Here is a 19184-nt window from a genome sequence, read left to right on the forward strand (position 1 = left end):
GGAACTGGAGAATATCATGCTAAGAGAAATAAGCCAATCCCAAAGAACCAAAAGCCAAATGCTTTATCTGATATGTAGATGCTAATTCACAATAAGGGGGGGGGCATAGAGATACTTTGAATTAGACAGAGGGGAATGACGAGGGGAGGGGTGTGGAGGTAGGAATGATAGTAGAATGAATTGGACATTATTACCGTATGTGCATATATGATTATATGACCTGTGTAATTCTACATCATATACAACCAGAAGAATGAGAAGTTATACTCCATTCATGCATGATATGTCAAAATGCATTCTATTGTCATGTATAACTAATTAAAACAAATTTTAAAAAATAAAATAAAAATAAATAAATAACTTTCAAAGACATTTGCTTACAGTGTTCATGACATTCAAAATATAATTAGGGAGCAGCAACCCTGTATAAAGTATAATGCTAAAAGCAAGGTAAGAATTAGAACATGGCCCTCCCTTCATGAGCTTCTAGTCCATGAGCTTCTAGCTTCTAGATGGGATCCTGTGGTACTATACTAACTGTACAACAACAGTATGGGCAAGGATCATGGTATGGACTATCTTCAAGGATTCCTGCTGAATATGAGCAGCACAGGTACATACTGGCTGTGTAGTGTCCTCAAAGAAAGAGAAAATGGAGACTTTTTATTTTCAATAAGTACCATATTCAATTGGGCCTAAAACATATTTGTGCTCAATAAACTTCAGAAACCAAACAAATCAAGATGTCACATCTTAATATGTAGAATATTCTAAAGGCTTACATTATTCTGAGACTGCTAAAAATTAAAAACCATGAAATTAACCCAACTCAGAAACTCAAAGGTTGAATGTTTTCTCTCATATGTGGAAGCTAGAGCAAAACAAATGAAAGGGAGAGGGAAGGATAAGATTACATAAAGAACCAATCAAATACAAATTAATAGAAGAGCGAAAGGAAGCCTAGTAGAAGAGTCTAGTAGGGAAAGAGGAGGGAGGACTGGAGGGAAAGAGGGAGGTAAAAGTCAGGAAGCATGAATCAATATAGTTTCATGCATGTATGAGTTTGTTGGGCTGAACCCAATTGCTATGTATAACCACAAATCTCTAATAAAAGTTTTAAAACTACTCTTAGGAGTTTAGAATAAGTATAAAATTGTAAAATTTTCATGTGGCTGTATAACCAATGTGATCCTGCAATCTGTACACATGGAAAAATGAGAATTCATACCCCATTTTAATCAAATGTATGATATGTAAGATCATTGTATTGTCTTGAGCAACTAATAAAAAAATACAAAAAAATAAAATACAAAAATACAAAAAAAGACTAAGTCAATATCTTTGCACATATGCAACTACAAAAATAACAGTGGCATACATCAATTAACACTATTTCTTATTTTTAAAAAAATTTCAGGTCACAAAATCAGGGAAAAAATATGATAGTAACACTAAAGTTTTCTATTCCTGAGCTTATTCACATATGTAATAAATAGGACCCTTTCTACTTCATTATTCATATTTGTATTTTTAAGATTTAACTATTAAAAAATCTTGGCAGAGTGATACTTGGGACATTTTGTCATAGCTGTTTTTTTCTCTGACAATTCAATATTGGTTTGTATTATTGCCTGTCATTCAACACCACATAGGGTACAAGGCATTTAAAGGCAGGAAATTAGTTACAACCTGATGCAGATACCACAGTATCAAAACTCCACAGCCACTACTGCAGTTGGGTGGCCTTTCTGCCCAACATGCAACTCCCTGACGATTGCAAGAAAAAGTTTGGTAAATCTGACTGGAGTGGGTTGGGGTTGTGGCTTAATGGCAGAGTGCTTGTCTCGCACACGTGAGGCACTGGGTTCAATCCTCAGCACCACAGAAAAATAAACAAAGAAACCGTGTCAATGAATCTTTAAAAAGATATTTAAAAAAAATTCTGACTAGGGCATCACATGAAGCTGGCTGAGAAATTGATCCAGTAAGCATGGGCAGTATGCATTTTGTCATATGGAGGTAAGCCGAAGGATTACCAATGGCTACTTGGATACAAGCATAACATCAGCACCCAGCAGACGTTTTCTACAATGGGCCAGATAGTAAATATTTTCAGCTGTATAGGCCATGTGATTTCTTTGGTAACTATTTAGCTTCAGCATTGTAGTGAGGAAGTAGCTGTAGACAACAGATAAGTGGATGGGCATGGCCTCATGGCAATAAAACTTTCTGTACAAAAACAGGGAGCCAGATTTGGCTCTTCAGCTGTGGTTTGCTGATTCTTGTTTTAGATTTCTTCCATAAAAAAAGCAAACCCAAAAGACTTAAAGGGGGGAGATAAGAAGACCCTCAAGTGCAAAGTAAGTAGTACCTCACAGGTTGTAAGGACCTACATGTAGTTACACATGTAGTTTAAATTTTGGCTTGTCTTGTTTAAAAAAAATGTCCTAAGGGATGCTCATGCCATCAATTTTTAGGGATTAAACTATGGACTAAGACAAGAAAAAGTAAAAAGATAGTTTTTAAAGCTGAAAGATAAAAGTAAATAAAACTGATTAGAAGCTAATTGGAAGAGCAGGAAGAAAGTCCATGGTGCTCATCATTTAAAAAGGCAAAGAACTAGCTACTTGAGGAATATCAGAATGTTATTGCCATCAGAAAGATTGGGCCTGTAATGTTAAAAAAACTTCCAGAAATATCTTGCTTGTCTCTGCTCACACTCTTGGCTACTCACACGCAGGGCATGACCCAGCCAGCATCAGTGAGGCCCAGCCCCTGCATTCTCAAAGAGCAAATGCTACCTGTAGCTAAGAAGTTTTCCCAATTACCTACCACTCACTCTTCACAAATGCCAGACTTTTACTTCAATAAGGACAATAAGTAAAGGAGGAAATTACTGGTTACTTCACTAAAGAATTTAATTCATTAGGATATTTGTATAGGGCATGACCCAATTCTTGCCACCAACTTACACAACTTACATAACTCTTACAATATTCTTTGCTCAGCTGTCAGTCTCCCTTCCTTGAAATCTATTCACCATCATCAAGATCTTATATCACTGTGCAAGAAAACTTTGTTTTATGGAAATGTTCATCCTGTTTCTCTGATTTAAACTCTTCAACATGCCCCCCACCAACCATTGCTCTCCAATGGCCATTGAGGGTTTCACAATTTGGTTCTTGTCTCCAGGATCCTGGCTTGTCCATCCTCCCGACCTATGCCACACTTTCACCACACTGATCTATTTTCTGTTCCACGACATAGTCTCCTTGTCTTTGGGCTTTTGCGTTAGCAATTCCCTCTGTGTGGAATGCTTCCACCTTCTCATACATCTTCCCCCACCTGAAAAAGCCCTCAAGGCTATGCAGGAGTGCCCCTCACCCCTGTAAATTCAGCATATACATGGTTACTCCTTCATGAACTGAAAGGTAACTATGCATTTATTTGCTTCATTCCCCCCATATGCTGTGAATCCTTGAGAGAACACATCTTAAGGAGTTGAAGATTCATAGTATTCTCAGCATCTTACACAGTATCTCAAATACACTATGTATTCAAACATACTTTTGAAAGATTAAATACATATTCAAATGCAAATCAAAACTATCCATCCAAGTGTGCATAAAGTATTGTTCTGTGTGTCATGTGGCCATAAAAAACATGCCATCATGTTATGTTTTCTTATGAGAATTATTTATGAGTTTGTCTTCGTGACAGCTTATAAATGAAACTAATATATTCCCATCTTAAAAGTGAAGAAACAATAAGAAAACAAATAACCCAATCAACAAATGGGCCAAAGACCTGAACAGACACTTCTCAGAGGAGGACATACAATCAACCAACAAGTACATGAAAAAATGCTCACCATCTCTAGCAGTCAGAGAAATGCAAATCAAAACCACCCTAAGATACCATCTCACTCCAGTAAGATTGGCAGCCACTATGAAGTCAAACAACAACAAGTGCTGGCGAGGATGTGGGGAAAAGGGTACTCGTGTACATTGCTGGTGGGACTGCCAATTGGTGCGGCCAATTTGGAAAGCAGTATGGAGATTCCTGGGAAAGCTGGGAATGGAACCACCATTCGACCCAGCTATTGCCCTTCTCGGACTATTCCCTGAAGACCTTAAAAGAGCATACTACAGGGATACTGCCACATCGATGTTCACAGCAGCACAATTCACAATTGCTAGACTGTGGAACCAACCCAGATGCCCTTCAATAGATGAATGGATTAAAAAATGTGGCATTTATACACCATCGAGTATTACGCAGCACTAAAAAATGACAAAATCATGGAATTTGCAGGGAAATGGATGGCACTAGAGCAGATTATGCTTAGTGAAGCTAGCCAATCCCTAAAAAACAAATACCAAATGTCTTCTTTGATATAATGAGAGCAACTAAGAACAGAGCAGGGAGGAAGAGCAGGAAGAAAAGATCAACATTAAACAGATACATTAGGTGGGAGGGAAAGGGATAGAAAAGGGAAATTGCATGGTAATGGAGGGAGACCCTTATTGTTATACAAAATTTCACATAAGAGGTTGTGAGGGGAACGGGAAAATAAACAAGGAGAGAAATGAATTACAGTAGATGGGGTAGAGAGAGAAGATGGGAGGGGAGGGGAGGGGGGATAGTAGAGGATAGGAAAGGTAGCAGAATACAACAGTTACTAATAGGGCATTATGTAAAAATGTGGATGTGTAACCGATGTGATTCTGCAATCTGTATATGGGGTAAAATTGGGAGTTCATAACCAACTTGAATCTAATGTATGAAACATGATATGTCAAGAGCTTTGTAATGTTTTGAACAACCAATAAAAAAAAATAAAAATAAATAAATAAACTATTCTAAATTAAAAAAAAGTGAAAAAACACTAAATGCAACTGAGATTCTAGATTGGATGCTGGGACAGCAATTCAGTTACACCAATGGTGAAATCTGAATAGAATCTACAGTTTAGGTAATGGTAAAACACCAATATCAATTTCTTGGCCATGACAAAGGTATTGAGGTTAGGTAAGATTTTACCATTAGGCGAAGCAGGTGGAAGGGTGTATAGACCTCTGCGGTGTGTGCAGATTTTATGTGAATTTTTAATCTAATGCTCTTGTTCCATCCCTTGATGTTCTTCTAAGGACCAAAACATGTTCTACAATGCACTGAGAAATCAAAGATATGGTTAAATGAGGGATCCTCTTGAAAGCAATTAATTGTTCCTGTAGACTGGCTGGCAACAGCACAATATGGTGTCATGTAGATACACCCTGATTTGCTTTCTCTGGGGAGGTCTTATGCACAGAAGTACTGTGTTACATTGCATTGCATTTCTAGATCAAAAAGATGTAAAAGAAAGAGAGGATAAAACAAAACACATGTAGGCAGAGACAGAGACAGAGAGATGACAGTACCATGAGACAAAAGTATAGACCAGATCATTCTTTGCACTGGGGGCTGTCCTGTGTATTATGGCATACTTCCCATCATCCCCAGCCTCTACCTGCTAGATGACAGTAGTGCACTCCCCAGTTGTAACAACCAAAAACATCCCCTGGACAGGATGGGAATTGAAAGGGCAGAATCGCCCCTGATTGAGAACAACATACCTAGACAGACATCTTGAATAAAACAGAGAATTTGCTTTTTTCTTTTCTCCATCCTTTCCTTCCTCTCTCTCTCCCTCTCCCCACCTGCTACCTCTGTAATGGGAATTAAACCCAGGGGAGCTCTACTACTTTCTACTACTGAGCTACATCCCTAGCCCTTTCTTTATTTTATTTTTATTTCAAGACAGGCAGGGTCTTGTTACATAGCCCCAGCTGGCTTTGAACTTATGATCTTCCTGCCTTGGCCTTCTAAGTAGCTCAGATTACACATATGCACTACCACACCCAGCTTAATTTGCTTTCCTGTTATAGAAAACTGTCCACCATTTACAGAGCTCCTACTCTATGTCCCCTACTCTATATATTCTATTTCTCATAAGAACTCCTTCAGAATGATTTCCTTAAATATGAAAAAAAGAGAAGACTGAAGTGCTGAGAGATTAACAGCCTCATAACTTTGAAGGCCTTGAGTCATTTTTGGAACCCAGAGGGAGATGATGCAAATCCCACTACTCCACACTGGTTCTGTATTTGCTTTTTTGAGGTGCCACTGATGTCCAAGAAAGGGGGCGGGGGAGGGAGGGAGAAAGAAAGAGGGGAGGTGGGGAGGATGGACAGTGAGAGACAGAGTCAGCTGAAAGGTAAGCAAATGCAAGATGACAACTCTGCTAAATTCACCACACTTACTGTTTGTCTTCAACTTCCCAGGCTCGCTGCTGCGGCTGCCTGCCTGGTTGATGGCCTTGACCATGAAGATGTACTTGGTGCCACTTTGAAGACCATGCACCGTGTAGTGATTCTGCTTGATGTTGGGCACGATCATCCAGCTATCAGCCGAATTACACAGACCTGTAAAGTCAAACAGATAGGTGCAAGCATGGGCCATGTTTGCATAGTTTTAGGATATCTGAAAGAATTGGCAAGTAAAGGGCTTAGTCACTTTTTCTAAGGGACACCCAATAAATGAGTGCTCTGTGTCCTATCTATGATAGGGGTGCAATCTGTATTACATATTCCTATTGTGTGCTCTGGATGGACCAGTCACTTAGAATTGCTGTATTGCAAATTCTGGTCTTTGTGAATTGGAGCAGCAAAGGTTATTCTATTTGGAATCTTAAGCACTAAACATGTGCATGGTGTGATTTTAGGTGCTGTGGGAATGAAGTGAAAGCAAACATTTATTCCTCCCACTCCATCCTCATCCCCAATATCATGCTGGTTGTCAAATTCTAAATCTCATCAATTCTGAGACACACAGCTCATGAGGAGACCTGAGTCATGGAGAAACATATTTCACTAATACAAATGTTGTGGATTGCATTTTTGCCTCCAGTTCTTCACCCTGTTGTATCTATCCCTTCGTGTCTTTGCAGCTGCTCCATCTAGAGAGGTGGGGAATAGTTCTTTCCTTTGACATATGCCCCAAGTCATGTAACTTGCTTTGCCTAATAGGGTGAAGCCAAAACTGACAATGTACCAATTGAAAGAGGAGACACTGCAAGGCCTTGAGGGTTTCTGTTGACCCGTTGCACCTCTGCCATTGCTATGGGGACAACAGTTTTGGTATAGTGTGCTCATCCCAACTGATGAAGCACAGGAACACCCTTACCACCAGGCCAACGTAGAAGCAAGCCCAGGAGAGATCAGTCAACCCCCTACCAATCTCCAGAGATTGGAGAGCTAAGGGTAGTTTGTGATGCTGAATTAATGTGAACTCAGGAATCATATTATGAAAAAAACCCTGGAGCAGCTGCACCTATAGGGAGCTCAGGCTCCAGTGAAGATCTTGGGAAAGCATCCACAGGGATTTTTCACCAGCTGCATCCTTGAGATGGCTGGTGCCAGAATGGAGAAGACTACTCCTCTGGCTATATTCTGCAGGATGTGGACTGAGGAGCAGGCCAAGGATTTATGACACTTGGAAGAACATGTAGGAAAAAGGAAGCTGATTTTGTTTTGCAGCTGGCCGATGCTGGAAACATCTTTTTGGTATCAGGCCCAACTCTCCTCTCTTCACCCATCAATCTCCACTACAAAAGGACCTTTCCCAGCCCCCTGGTGACTGGGCTGTCATGAAGTTTCCTTTCTGTTGAATTTCCACCACCAGTTCCTAGGAGAGGGCTGGACCTCTTTACTTCCTGAGGTCTCCAAACTCACCTCCCCTATCCTTCCCTTTTTGCTGATTTGCAAGTCAAAAGATTAATTTCTTTGATCTTGAGGCAACTTATACCTTACCAGGCTCTCAAGAAGCCTCCCCTTAATCTTTTCTTTTTTGTTGTTGTTGTTGTTGCTGTTTTGTTTTACCTCTGAGAATCTAATAAAACCTTTCTGAAAAAAAAAGAGATTCACAACTGCATACATATATTGAACTACAAATATTTGCATAGCAAGATAGGCACAGACTCCCTGAAGGCTGTCTTTGAATTGTACTAAATGCTTTCTCAAACTTTTGAGCTAAAATGATTTCTGGTATTCTCACAGATGAGAACTTTTTATTTGTATTTTGTCAGTTGTGAAAACTGACTTCATATGATTTGTACCTTGAGTGCAAAGTATTTTCAGGTATACTCTAGGGAGTATTTGGAAATATATATCTCCATATGGATATACATGGACAGAACATATATATATATATAAAACATATATATATCACATAATATATTATATACATCATATATATGATATATGATATATTTTATACACACACACACATATATCCTTGGCCTTGTGAATTTTCTGTCACCTCTTTTTCATTTCCACCTGTGAACATTTTCACCAGAGGACTTCCAGATTTCAACAAGCATAAAGGACATAACGAGTTTGAATGTGTGAGAGTATATGAGTATGTGTGTGTGTTGTGTGTGTGTTTGGAGATTTAATAGTTCAACCACAGGTACCACCCACTCTTTTCCAGTTTTTCCAAACTCAGCCCTGCATTCTCCTATGAAGTCCCATTTATCTAAGACCCTCCCCTAAAAAGAAAATAATACAGTAACATGGGAATCTCCCTATGATACATCCCTTTTGGGTCTTTCTCACTTTCCCTTTTCTTTGAACTTGTCTGCAATAAATTCTACTTCTGTATAGTGCCACAGTGAAATATTAGATTTTAACCTAACCAAAGAAGGGTCATTTTGAGGTTTGAGCCCCAACAGGCCTATAACTCACTTTAATATTTAATAATATTAATATGATAGTAATAAAACAAAAATTAGCCTTTCTATTGCCTAGGATAATCCAGTTAAATTCCCAGATCTTTGTCAACAGCAGTCAGGCTTGAATAAAAACAGTAACAGCATTCAGTAGATTCAAATGAGAATCCTATCAGTGTCACTGGTTTTACACTATTCCTGTTTAATTGCGTATATTACAATACAGTGACCATTGTGGTCAAAGAAAGCAAATGTAAAAATGTTTCAATAAACTTTAAATCACTGTACAACCCAAGGCTGGGTTTAATGTGGTGGGGAATGCTTTCAGCAACATCATAAAGCAGATGTCTAAAATGGTTGCAAACTGTAACTTGGCTTACAGTCCAAAATCTTAATGAAGATTTAATGTTTCAGAAACCTTTTCCAAACAAAAAAGGGACTCTGACTATCCTGATTATTTTGAAGAGGCCACTAAATTTTCCTTGAATATTTAAAGAACAAAATGTTTATTGAGTACTAAAATTTTATTGGCTAGCCTTACACTGAAGCAATCTACTTTCATAAATACTAACAATTATTACTGTTTCATCTTACCTTTATATTATTATTGCCAGGACATAATTGAGCAGTTGATTAAAAATGCCAAGAAAACATTATTGACAATTTTCTCTTGGGGGATGGAGGTAAGTGGGTAACTTAACATGTGCTATTATTGCATTGCTAGTGTTGGTCTTAGGCCAGTACCATCTAACTTCTTGCATATGGCACTGGATGCTGAGTGTGTTTAAGTGAGACGTCTCTGCCTTGACATCCCACTGTGTCAAGACTAGTGACCAGGTTTTATTCATCTTTTTATGAAACACCCACCCAATCATCCTGCCTAAAACTTCACTTTGTTCCAAACTCATTTTCTATCATCTCTGAGGGTGTTCCAATGCTCACCTAATTCAGCTTAAAGTACTAAAACAACAATGGAACTTGGAAGATAATTAGTCCATAATGAAGTCTAATTGAGTTTTTCAATTTTGTACTTTTTTTTTTTCATTCACAATGGATCAGAAGCAGTTCCCTACATAATGGGTCTCATTCTAAGATCTTAATTACATTTGGGACTTCAGGGCCTTGTAAGACAACTGCCATCTTCCCACAAAATATTATGTATAAAACATCATGCAATATGGACACCTTTTGGAGAGGCTAACATCCTGTGTCTCTTGTAACAGATTGGACATAAATGAATATCCTTTTCCTTCTTTCTTGTAAAAATAGTATGTGTTTAATAACTTTCATGAATGTTTTCAAAATGACTTAAAATAAATGACTACTATGCCATGATGGCTTAAAGAAATGTGGCTTTTTAAAATATATTAAGTGTAGCTTTGGAAAGCATTGTAAAATTAAATACCCATCTACATATTAATAAGCAATTCATCAACATCTTAATAAGCCATAACTATCAATAGAAATAAAATAAAAAATTAACATCATTAATGTTGCAATTGGATTGTACATTTCATTAGTGAGCCTATGATTAAACAAGCTTCATTAACATTATCTAATTCTTCTTCACTAAAGCCATTGAAGGCAATTAACTACAACTCATGCCTAGTGAAGGAACCATGACCTAGTAATAATAAAAGATTTCCTAGTGGCATGAGGAGCCACAGCCAAGTTTTGAACATATCTTTCCATTTTCAGTAGAGTTTTACTGTTAGATCTTGTCATTCAATACAGTATCTGCAAACAACACTTCTCCAATGATACTATGGTACATTCAAGGAAGGCCTTTCACATGGAGATTATCCTGGCAAATTACACAACTGACATTTATCATATGACATAAAATATCAGCCTTGATATTTTATGACATAAAATATCAGGCAATGGTAGGTGAGTGCAGTTTCTATTTTTCTAGGAATACTAACTTTGAATACAGATGTGTTACCACTGTGGCAAACACAGGGCTAAGGCCTTTACTGTTTATTATCTCAACTAGGTGAAGTTAAAGCATTATCCTCTTACAGATGAGGAAACAGATTTGTAGGGCATTAATTTGCCAAAGATTACAGAGCTAGGGAGGTGTAAACTCAGGTATTGAATGTAGGTTTCCCTTGGTCACTACAAATGCATACGATATTTAAGAAGAAAACAAATTAAAAAATGTTTGCATCTCAGATTTTATCTGAATTTATTCTCTCATTGTTGCAAATTTATCCTATAGACATCAAGACTTCACTATCTTGGCTAAAATAAAGTATGAACCATCCTATGAGAGTGTCCCAGTTTGATCATCAGCAGCAGCTTTACGTTTTTTAGTTATCTCTAGAAAAAGGGTCTTTTTGGTAACTGTGCATTCAACAAGGCAGGTCCATAGTCTTCATGCAGCCATTTGCATTCATTTTCTGGTGGTGACTCATTTCCAGGAACAAAATACCTCCTCTGGAATCACCCACCATAAAGTTGTGAGTTCATCATGGTGAGTAGTTTTGCTCTTGTTGAATTTTGTTAGGCATGGCCTTTTTGAGTCATCTATTCCATTTCTGCATCATGGGTTGGTATTATTTTCCACACCAATAACACTAAGTCAAGTCAGTCATAGTTCAGCCAACCAAGAAACCTTGTTTCAAACAATACATATCTTTCACTTGAATGATGCAATGCAGCACTGGCATTGAGTTAAGGTTCTAAAGTGAATTGCCTTCTCAACTCAATTCCTTCCTCCTCACTGTATTCACACCTTTATCATGTACCTTTACAAGCCCTCTCATTCTCACCTGGGGTGGAACCAGGGAACTTGCTTTGGAGGCTTGAAATGCATGTGTGCAATTGGGCCTGCCCTTATACCTTTACCTCTACAATCCCTAAGAGAATAGATGGAGCTGGATAGCGGGAGGATGAGACAGAAAGCAGCAGGTGAATTGTCCCAGTTATTAGACTGCCATGCAAAGCAGCCATGATCAATAGTCCCTCAAGACACATGAGCAACAAGCATTTACTATGATATTCTACTTAGGTTATTCAGTAAGAACCAAGTGATAAAAGTCCCCTCAGGTCAAGCCAAGACTATCTACTTCTGAAATTCCCATGATAATCTGATTCAAGAAATATGGGGAGAGACATAACCATATAATGTTTTATATGCCATCAAGTAGCCCACAGGATCCCCACTCCCTAATATTCATGACAGGATCCATGATCCACTTCAAAACTATAGAATATGGCCAAGGGCAATGGTCTGTCACCTTTATTACTCCTGCAATTATATTACATTACATAGCAAAGGTGAAGGGAGTTTGTAGATACAATTAAGGCCCCTAATCAGTTGACTTTGAGCTAATCAAAAGGCAGGTTATTTTGGGTGGGTCTGACCATCAGGTGAGCCCTTTAAACGTGAGTTTAGAAGTAACAGACTTGAAGTGACAGACTCTCCCTTGCTGGCTTGAAAAAGCAAGCTGCCATGAATACATAAGAAAATAAAGTTTGCCAACAATCTAAGGAACCTAGGAAAGGAACTCATTCTTAGTTGAGTTGCTAGACAAAAATGCAATTCAGACAAAACTTTGATTTCTACCCCACAAAACCCTAAGAGGAGGAACCAGCTCAAATGTGCCTTGATTCCTGACCCATAGAAACTGAAATAATAAATGGTATTGTTTTAAGCTGCTAAGTTTTGATAAATTTATTTCACAGCAGTAGAAAACTGATATTGTTTTTTTTTCTTGAACCAAGCAAAAGTGATTTAAGAGAAATATAATGCTCCACACAGGGGCCAGGAATCACCTTTTTGGTATAAAATGACTCCAAATGTTTTTGTTTTCTGGTTGTACTATTCACTCTCCGTCTACCATCTCTTGAATTTCATCTTCATTATGTTGATATGATATCTGGTTTACTTTACCTAATACACTAGTAATGTTCGCCACACAGCATAGGGAAAATAATTCTTTTAAAGAAAAAGATATTAATTCTACTTCCTTCTTTTTGTTGTTTTTCCGTCCACATGATATAGCAGTTAATGTGTTACAGTCTCCATATTAGTTAAGTTAGGTCTCAGATTTATTATGTAATTATGTAGATGTTACATGTTTACCTTGCTTTAAACCAGATTTCTTCTGTTGAATTCATGGTATATATGTCCAAGATCAGGGAAATATAAGCTCATACAGCAGGGAAAATGCATTTAAAAATCATATGTCACCTCTCTGAAGGGCAATTTGGCAATGTCAACCAAAATTAAAATGCAAATAAATTTTTCCTAGAAATTGCACCTCAAGAGATTATACTAAACATAGAATCCCCCATGTGTGAAAGAGAAATATTCACGAATATTCATTGAGGCAATGTTTTTAAGGTCAAAATATTGGAAACAGGGTAAGTAATCATCAATAGAACATGGGATAAATTAGCATGTCTTTATGATAGGAGACTACACTGCCTCAAAAATTAATGAAGAAATTGTTTGTTTGTGCAGAAATAGAAAGATCTTTCAGACAATAATATTTAGTTAAAAAAAAGCACCAAGGCAGAGAAGTGTGCATCGTCTGCACATCCACAAAGGGAATTTAGAGAATTAGTACTTCTTCATGATTTGCAGCAGTGTATATATACCAGGAGATTAGGAATGATTTTTTAGAATTCAAAATCTTGGAAGTAGAATAAAATGATGTTGAACTGTTGCCACTGTAGTGCTTCTCAGACTTTTCTCAAAAAACACTTCAAATATCTGAGGGCAGAAAGATGTTTCCAGGGAAATGGGCAAGAGTCAAAGAAGTAATTCTGGAAGTACTATTTCTGACTCAGTGCAACACTATGAATGTCTAGTTGCTATCTCTGCTTCTAGTCCTGCCTTGTTTCACTGCACTCTCCACAGTGCTCCTGGGTCAGTTTTTAATTGTACACCTGAACACACCACTGCCCTGCAAAACTCCCAAGCACACAGAGGAAAACAAAACCATGGTGCAGCCTGGATAGTCCTCTGTAATCGAGCTCTTGCCTGTGAGTTAGGATTCAGTGACTGATGACGATAACATGTGCTTTCTGGAGCAGACTGATATGGATTTGAGTTCTGGCTCTAGTTCTCACTCTTCATTTTCACTTCCTCACCAAAATCCCCAGTGAGCCTTAACCAGGTAAGGTCTCCCAGCAGGGTGCCCAAACTTTATGTCTTTCCAGATTCACTTCTGATGACTCTGCTCTCTGCCATACCCTTAGCTAGCTTCTGGGGAGTCACCGACTCCCCCAAGAATTCTTTTAACTATAACTTCCCCCAAGACTTTCTTGTCTCACATATCACTTCTTCCTCTCTATTGCTTACCTACTTCCAGCTTGCCAAAGCTGTTGTTCACGTGACATTTCATGACTTTCTCCCTTCCACTCAAAGCTTACACATTCTTGGAAAATGACAAGATTTTAATTAAAGTTTCCAAGGCAGAACAACTAGGGGGAGGAAGGTGAGAGAGTAGGGGAAAGGAAACTGGGAAAAGTGGCTTCTGGGATGTAGGGGGAGCCACTGGTTGGTATGGGCATTTACATTTGAGTCACTTACAAGCTGGGATCTTTTTGCATCACTCCTTTAATTAATTCTAAACCTAATTTCTATTTTAAGCATCATGTGCCTCAGAACTACTTGTGCTAGCAAAGAACAGTAAAGAGAGAAAAGATTTATATGATAAAAGCACATTAAGTTGATATGGATTTATTCAAAACATCTCTCTGTTAAAAAGTGACTGCTATTCTATTCTATTCTATTCTATTCTATTCTATTCTATTCTATTCTATTCTACTTTGATGTGTTGTATTTTTCATTCTTGCGGAAGTTTCAAACTTACTCCCCTGAAAAGCCACTTCTTCTGGTCATTTACCATTTCCTGAATTGGACATAAATAATTGTTGGGTATAGGAGTGCTTCCTCTATTTCATCTGAATGGTTACTGCAATTTGAAAACTCCAAATTGTCCATGATGCCAAATATCACACAGGCCTCCACAAGAGTGGAGCCTCCTTGTGTTGCTGGTAAGGTAAGAAATTCTTCCCAGGTGGGGCTGGTTAGTAACATTTGAAGTGATGGCACCAAATTACCTCTGTAGACGACCAGATATTTAGTGCTATTCATTTTATTAAATCCTTTCTTTTTTAAAATTGTGAAATAACACCCCAAATAAGTACATAAAACCAAATGTATGGTTTAATGACTAAAACATGTAATTATCACTCAGAAATTGCCATTAACCCCATGAACCACCATATACTTATTCCCAGAGATGCCATTCTCCCTCTCATACAACAGGTAACCATCATCCTGGTTAAGTATAGTTTTAACACCTATGAATGCATCTTTAAGCAAACCAGTTTATTTGGATCTTAAGTTATGATTGATAAAATGAACTCACACTGCATATATTCTTTTGTTTCCTGCTTCTTTCCTATAACAATATGTTTGTGAGATTCATCCATGTGGTTTGCTGGAGGTCATTAATTTTCATCGATATTTGGCCAACTATTTTTACTAGTGCAGTATAATTGAGTGCTATCACGTTCTTGGTCAGGAAAGACAAGCCAATAAATATTGTGCATTCTTTCCTTCATTGTTTTCCTTTGATGTTGAATTTCAGAATGCAATCCATCTGAAGACAGCCACAAAATAGAGAAGGAAATAGGCCATGAGATACTCACTAACAACATTGGCTTGCCCGGTGAATATGGTGTACTGAAGCTCATAGGAGACCACACTGAATTCATCATCAGAGGTCCAGTGGACAGTAATTGTGTCGTATGAAGCCGTGCAGAGCTCTTCTCTGATTGTGGGAGGGTTGGGAGCTGTGGGGGTCAAGAGTGCTCATCAGTAAAGAACCAAACACCACTGGGATACCATTTTGGAGATGCTTGACTTAAAACAAACCTTTAAAAAATAAGCCCACCAGGATTACTATACTTAACATGGAAAAATTCAATCCAAAAAATATTCGGTTGGCTGGTTACTGCTTTTACTTTTAATAACTAATGTGTCAAGAGCCAGTCAGTATGGATTTATGTCAGGTTATCATGGAAATATGGTTAGGAGATTTAAGTAGACAATACCTGAACATGAAGCAAAACATGTTAAAAAGTAGAACAGTTGTAGTTTTATTTTGTGTGTATGTGTTGGGCAAGGATTCAGCTGGCAATTTATTTTTTTTTAGTAAATTGTCCAATGGTAAATCTTTTAGGCTTTCTGGGTCAGAGAGTTGCTATTCCAACTACTCAACTCTGCTCTTGTGGCATAAAGCAGCTGTAAATAATTTGTAAACAAATGGGAATGACCAGATTACAATAAAACTTTATTTACAAAAACAGGCAGGGGCTAGATTTGGCCTGTGACCCAAACTTTGGCAAGCACCATCTACATGGTGCCAGATAGTTTTATATTTAGGCATCCAACAGGAAAAATGCTGATTTTTTTCCTTTTAGTACTGGGGATTGAGTTCAGGGGCACTCAACCACTGAGCCACACACCCAGCCCTATTTTATATTTTATTTAGAGATAGGGTCTCACTGAATTGCCTAGCGCCTTGCTATTTGCTGAGACTGGCTTTGAACTTGTGATCCTCCTGCCTCAGCCTCTAGAACCACTGGGATTATAGGTGTGAGCCACCATTTATTATTCTATAATAAATCAGACTAAAATAATTATATGTACATTTTCTTTTATAAGATATCTTTATGTCTTATTTTTTAAAAAAATATTGGTACAGATGTATTTTCATTTCTCAATTTATAGGTGATATTTCAAATGCAGAAGACCATAATTAACAATCAATTGTACCTAAGAATATATATTTTCTTTCATAAGGAAAATGATTCCTTAGCATTTGGTTAACTTTATCACTGGGAAGGCCACTGCTTTATTTCCTTAACACATTCTCGAGGAGAGAAGTCTAAATCCTACCCAAACTGTGATTTTTAAATGACTTCCACTAGATTGATTTCAGTAACTGGTTTTATGAGAAGAGTATGTGAGTAAGAAAAATACTAGGCAATGAGTGTTTTGGATTGGCCATAATATTTTAGAGAGGGGGTTGGCAAACTATGGCTGTGGGCCAAATTTGGCCCACTGCCTGTTTTTGTAAATAAAGTTTTATTGGAACACAGCCAGACTTATTCAGTCATGTATTGGCTGTGGCTGCGTTCCCACAACAGCAAAGTTGAGTAGTTGTGACCATGTGGCCTGCAAGCCTAATACATCCACCATCTGGCCCATTACAACCAAAGTTAACTGGCCTTTGCTTTAGAGAATTGTCCAGGGCCCTTATTTCTACTCTTCTGTGTACCAGAACCTGACTTCAAATAGACAAACATGTGCTCATTCCATAGATCAGGAGCAACCTCTGCTTCCACTGTTGCAGGGTTCTTCCTGCTCTAAATTCTGATTAGAATTAATGAGTCCTAAACAAACCCAAAGAGTGGAGAAAATTAATGGAAATGGCAAATTTGAAGTTTGTTTCAGTAGTCTTCACTTTGCACCTGAGATATATCCAGGACAAATATCATGAGAAGCAAGGCTGGTGTATTAAGTCAAGCTTTGCCTGGTGGCTATTGAATTCCACAAACATCGCTGAGCATCTACAATGTGGCAGGCACTGCATTAGGTTGTGTGGTAATATAAGAGGGCTCTACATAACCCTTAGAACATTCTTTCTAACACATATATTTGTACACCTGTCTCCTGAAGTATCCACATGTAAAATTTAGCATCATGGGGTAGAACTTGCATGTTCATGAATCAACCACACCAATCATGAGATGCATTCCCTGTAGGCCCAGCTGCATTGTAAAATTATCATCTGTGTGGTCCTGTTCATGTGGGATCACCCCTACTTGGATCAGTGAAGAAATACATATTCTTTCATAATTTAAACAGTTTGTTAAATTACTTCTCCATCAACCATTGTAGAAAGATTCTGTTCTTTCCATATTGTAATATGTGATTAAATATAAAGAAAATGTTAGTTCAAAATAGGCAAGTAGCTGTGAGACACATGGCAGTAGCCGCAATCAGGAAGGAAATGTCACCTCTATGGGTTATTAACTTGACATACCACTTAAAGGCATGTCATAGGGGAAAAAAATCTTGTTTTCACAGCCAGGCAGGCTAACCCTGTTTTGATTGTAAACCCAATGGGTTTGTCCTGAAAAGTCAATACCCAATTTACTGTAAATGAGAACAGCAGCATGCTGCCAATTTCAATACTCACAGAATCAGTACCAGAACTGTTATTTTCTTGCCTTCATCACAAACACCATGCAAGAAATGGCAGGCTAATACTCTACAAACACTTCACTTCCTGCTTATAAATGTCTGATAAACTATTTGGACTTGGCAATATCAGCCAAGCATCATATGTTATGACCAGGATTGATGTTATGTCTAGAAACAGAGTGAATTTGTACTTGGGGTTGACAGCTCTGAAGGCATAATACCAGGTACCCAGCATGGCCTTTGGTTTGGCATAAACAGCTATTGGCATGATATATGGTGTGCATGTTACAATTCAATGAAGATTCCACTCAGTTTCCCCTTTAATCAATACTTTTGCCTGACTATAGAAATTAAAATGGACATACAGTGTTGAAATATTATTAATTATTGGGAAAGGAACAGGACACATTTGTCAATGGGACCCTGATCTGGGGCAACATACCCATGTGCCCAGGCAAATATTTAACTTTTAAGTCTTCTCTGACTTTGCAGATGAACTTGTAACATGGATCTGGCCCAGGAGACATAGTTTGCTAGTTGAGTCTTTTGAGCAAGATTCTGTTTTTCTGACAAAGACAAACTTGACTGGCAGAGCTTTTTGTCCATCATTCCCCTAATGATACTGTCTTTTTGCTTAGAACTTCAACATATTGATTGGAGGGGGTCACATTATAGTCATGTGGCCAAAACAACAACAACAACAACAACAACAAAACAACAACAACAAAATGGAGACCCCAGAGCCAGAAACCAGAAAAAGCCTGGTGTCTGAAGTCATCAGCAAGCCACTTCCTAGTCCTGGACTGTATGCCTCTATTCTGTTTCTCTCATACAAACACTCATTGATGGGTTTAGAAACTGCCAGCTGGGTTTTCTGTTGTATAAGACCAGACTCATTCCTAAATGATAAGAGAAAAGGGGTATTTTGACCAGAATGGCATAATGAAAGCAGTTCAGTAGCCACAAGCTACATGGGGCTGCTTTAATTCTAATTGAATTTAATTAAAAAGTTAATAAAAGTAACAATTTTCTAGGTACATTTCAAATTTTCAATAGTCCCATGTGCCTAATGTCTAATATTTTGGATAGTGCAGATATAGAACATTTCTACCATTGTTCTATTGGGGGGGCTGTTAGTTTCAGTAAATCACATAATTAAAACTAAAAAATGGAGTGCAC

The 19184-nt window shown here is 37.9% G+C and overlaps 1 protein-coding gene across 5 annotated transcripts in view; it reads right to left on the reverse strand.

Moving 5' to 3' along the window:
- The window catches only part of MID1 (midline 1), a 361503-nt gene that overhangs the window by 10833 nt on the left and 331486 nt on the right, over positions 1 to 19184 (reverse strand). For all 5 annotated transcript variants that reach the window (XM_081278340.1, XM_081278342.1, XM_081278341.1 and 2 more), the window contains exons 7-8: positions 15443 to 15586; positions 6306 to 6467 (exon numbers count right to left, since the gene is read on the reverse strand). In XM_081278340.1, coding sequence (XP_081134466.1) covers positions 6306 to 6467; positions 15443 to 15586 — 306 coding nt within the window. The remainder of the gene's footprint in view (positions 1 to 6305; positions 6468 to 15442; positions 15587 to 19184) is intronic.

This window comes from Spermophilus citellus, assembly GCF_964194105.1.
Source record: "Spermophilus citellus genome assembly, chromosome: X".
Taxonomy (NCBI): domain Eukaryota; kingdom Metazoa; phylum Chordata; class Mammalia; order Rodentia; family Sciuridae; genus Spermophilus; species Spermophilus citellus.